The following is a 3,826-nucleotide window of genomic DNA, read 5'->3' as shown; positions in this document are numbered from 1 at the left end:
GAGTTTTTGATTTTTCTAAAAAAGCGATGCATTGTGGGATTGTTTCGAGTGTATTACAATAGAATTCCCTTGAGGAATTCCTAAGAGATTTCTATTGTAATACACTCGAAACAATCCCACAATGCATCGCTTTTTTAGAAAAATCAAAAACTCCGAAAAGGTCTATTGAATGGTATATGACCAATATATGCATTCAACTTAGTGTGATAAACATATTTCATTTTTTAAGGCCGGTCTCCACTTTCACGCGAAATAGGCGACAGTATTTTTCTTAACCGTTTTGCCTGAAGAAAAGATCACGTCAAAATAAAGTTTCGCGCGAACAAAAAAAAAGTTGAAAGAAGTTCTACTTTTTTCATCCCTTACGTCAATTTCGACCAATGGAAATGCTTCATTTTTCAACCGACCAATCCCTTAAAACTTCGACCAAAGATTGCGGGTATAGCTTGGTCCAGGGATATACAAAGGTCGGTGGCTACATAGTACTATAGTTAATAAAGTATGAGATACAGTTTTCATACCTCTATATTCTTGCCTGGTAATATTTTTCATTTACTTTAGCCTGCTAGAATCTCGACTTCTATTCTCCTTAGAGATTTAAAAATTATATTAAAAAGTTCTTTAACACCATTACACTGTGTGGAGCTATGATAGAATTCCTTTCAGATGGCATGGTGTTTTGCGGAAATCATTTTTAACTTAGCTTTTTAAAAACATCAAGTATTATATTTTTTGTCTAGTCTAGTCCGCAATAGGGAACTATGTTAATCTGTTGGCTAGCGTACAATGTTTGATATGCGTAAGTCAAGATGACGTCATATTTTTTAACAGAAACACTCAAAAAAGCCGGTTTTTGACCTCCGTGTTTCGATTTTTAGCAACAGAGAGGGGTCAAATCCCGGCTTTTTTCGGGTGTTTCCGCTAGAAAAATGACTTACGCATATCAAGAATAAGGATTCAAAACTGCTAACAGTACGGAAGTCGGAGTTTCCGTTACTTTAAAAGTAAGAGCTTTTTTAGTTAAAGCAGTATTAGAACTGCATTTGATTCTCGTTATCCATTCAATTCAAAAGCGTTGTCTACGGTAAGTAAGTATGTAGATTGTAGACTCCCTGAAGGATCTTTGGTACTTGGTATCTCTCTGCTTTTAAAAATACTCGGTAGTAAAAATAACGGATGAAAGAGCCATGGGAAAAATCGCTGAAAACGTTCGACGCCAATGTCAATTTAAGAGCATTTTATCATTAAATTGCCAATTATCCCACTGCTATGCTAAAAGGTTCCACAAAAATGTATTACATATTAGATTTTGGCTGGGTTTGGATCCAAACCTAAGAAGTTCGATATTCCCCAAAAAGTTAAGACGAATAAGATTCCTTATATGGTATAAGATTGAAGCAATAACCTCTAATCCAACGGTGGCTTATCACAAATAAAGGATCTAAAATACATTAATTTATGATTAAAGATCAATTAAGATGTTATGTGCCTCAGCGACATATTTTCAACATGAACTGATAGCTATAATGAGTCTTAAAGCTTCAAGTCCTCAAAATATCTCCAGCCCATTTTATATTAGATTATACTAGATATGATTGATGTATATCAGATGATTTGAATTTTGTTTTGTCCACCAGATAGATAAGATCTAGTCAAAATACTGCCTCCCTCTCTCTGAATTATGAAGGGTAAAGTCACAAAAATCAGCTAAAGAATTACTGTTGAGGGTTATACAATAACCTGGAATGCCTAAAAAGGAATAAAAAAATATCCTGCTCCATTTGAAATCATCACCTTGAGATCAAAACAAAATGATAAAACGGACCAAAATATTTACATAAACTGGTTTAAATCAATCTACAGTATTACGGGAGTATTATCTATACCCACGTAAGGGTAGAAAGTAAAAAAAATAAGATTTTCTGTGGTTTTCTATAGATGTTTTGAATTTTTTTAAGAACACGAGACAAATTTGTAATTATATGGGTTACACCTCATCAACACATTAAGAGTTGACATAGATATTACGTAAAGTCAGATCGTTTCAGTCAATGCGCCGTCCTCAAAATGGTACATACAGTGGACGTGCGTAGAGGAAGGAGTGGCAAAATGGCTGCTGAGACAAGTTTTGAAGAAAACTTAAACAATGTCACTTGTAGATTAACTCATGTAAATATACGTGAGGAGGAAATTGGCTGTGATAGTGAGAATGTTCTCTCATTAATCAAGGAGAGAAAGAACAAGAAACAGGGTTGTGATTACGAAGTACTACAAAAGGAATGTCTCAAGAAGTTTGAACTTGACGAAGTGCGTTTCAAATCATCAATTACAAATCTGATCAACCTTGGATGCATAAGAGAATCAAAAAGATTGGGTAGAGTAATTTTCACTTTATTACAATCTGAAATACCGACGCCTACTTTGCATGATAATCAAGATGAAATGTTTTCTGATTTTTTGGATTTCAAACTTTATGTTACAGAGACACTCTCTTCCTTGAATGAAAGGGTTGAGAAACAGAATTCCAGCTTAGGTATGAAGGATGTTGTGATAAAATTGCTGCAACAAGAACTCAATAAAACGCAAGAAAGTTTGAAAATTGCTCTTGTACACAACACAGAACTATCAAAAAATAATCAAAAAATCCAACATCGAACGAGGGAAACTGTTATTAAAAATCACAAAAACGATGATGCTATATACAATAAAATTCTTGATGACATCCCATTAGACACTACAGTTGATAGTATTCCCAATTCGCGTGATGAGCACTTTACAATTCAAAACCAATTAACAAGGTTTAGAGAGAAAATGAGACATGATTTTGCTTCTAAAAAACTATCGAAAGAAAAATCTGTCAATAAGGGAAAGGGGAAGTCTGAGAAAGTAGTTGAGAAAGTAATTGAGAAAACTGCGGATAAAAGTAACAAGAGTGACAGAAGAGAAGAGGTGATTGTTTGCGGAGACAGCATGTTGAATAATATTGTTGGAAATGGACTCTCCAACAAAAATGTTAAAGTTACAGTGAGGAATTTCCCAGGAGCAAATAGTGACGACATGATCCACCATATTCGACCGCTGGTGAAAAGGAAACCTAAACGTATCATACTTCATGTGGGGACGAACGATCTGACCAGTGGATGCAATACGAAAGAGAACCTTGACACAATTCGTAATTTGATAAATGATCATAGTCCGTCAACTGAATTGGTTATGTCACAAGTCTTGGTGAGAGAAGATAAACCAGGGATGAAGAGTATGGTAAAAGGTATAAATACTGTTATTGATAAGTTTTGTGAGGAAAATAACCTCTATATGATCGACCATAAAAACATTATTCCTAAGATGCTCTCCAAGAGAAAATTGCATCTCAATGGGTCAGGAATATCTTGCTTTGCGCAAAATCTAAAATGTTTTATTTTGGAAAATTGTTGATAATACGATAAAGCTGACGGTGATGACCAGTTTGTTGTTGTTAATGATGTTGTTTGATGAAGATTTGAATGAATTGAATGGTTTGAACGCTGTAGTTAATCTTAAGCTCAAAAACTCTAACAATATTCTTCTTGCCTATTTGAATATAAACTCGATAAGATATAAGTTCTCTGGTCTAAAAGTTTTTGCTGGGAATACGTTTGATGTTCTCACCATCGCAGAAACCAAACTAGATGAGTCTTTTCCGAGTTCAGATTTCAAGTTTGAGGGTTATCACTTTCCTCCCTTTCGTATCGATTGTAGCTCAGACAGTGGGGGTTTGTTAACTTATGTAAAAAACGACATTCCTGTGCGTCAATTAACTAAGTTTGAAATAGACCCTGCCCTACAT

At 34.7% G+C, this 3,826-nt stretch overlaps 1 protein-coding gene across 1 annotated transcript; it reads left to right on the top strand.

The window, feature by feature from the left end:
- Positions 1-2,067: 2,067 nt before the first annotated feature.
- LOC136803648 (uncharacterized) lies at positions 2,068-3,435 on the top strand. Its single transcript, XM_067060375.1, has one exon. It carries the CDS (start codon positions 2,068-2,070, stop codon positions 3,433-3,435), a length of 1,368 nt encoding a protein of 455 aa, XP_066916476.1.
- The last annotated feature ends 391 nt before the right edge of the window (positions 3,436-3,826 follow it).

This window comes from Clytia hemisphaerica, unplaced genomic scaffold, assembly GCF_902728285.1.
Source record: "Clytia hemisphaerica strain Z4C2 unplaced genomic scaffold, Clytia hemisphaerica genome assembly, whole genome shotgun sequence".
Classification (NCBI taxonomy): Eukaryota; Metazoa; Cnidaria; class Hydrozoa; order Leptothecata; family Clytiidae; genus Clytia; species Clytia hemisphaerica.
Note: the sequence above shows the minus strand (reverse complement) of the source record. Positions and strands in the feature narration are given on the sequence as shown.

Bases quoted from the DNA above. Each gene is read 5' to 3' on its own strand.
- LOC136803648 (XM_067060375.1), top strand. From the start codon at position 2,068: ATGGTACATACAGTGGACGTGCGTAGAGGAAGGAGTGGCAAAATGGCT.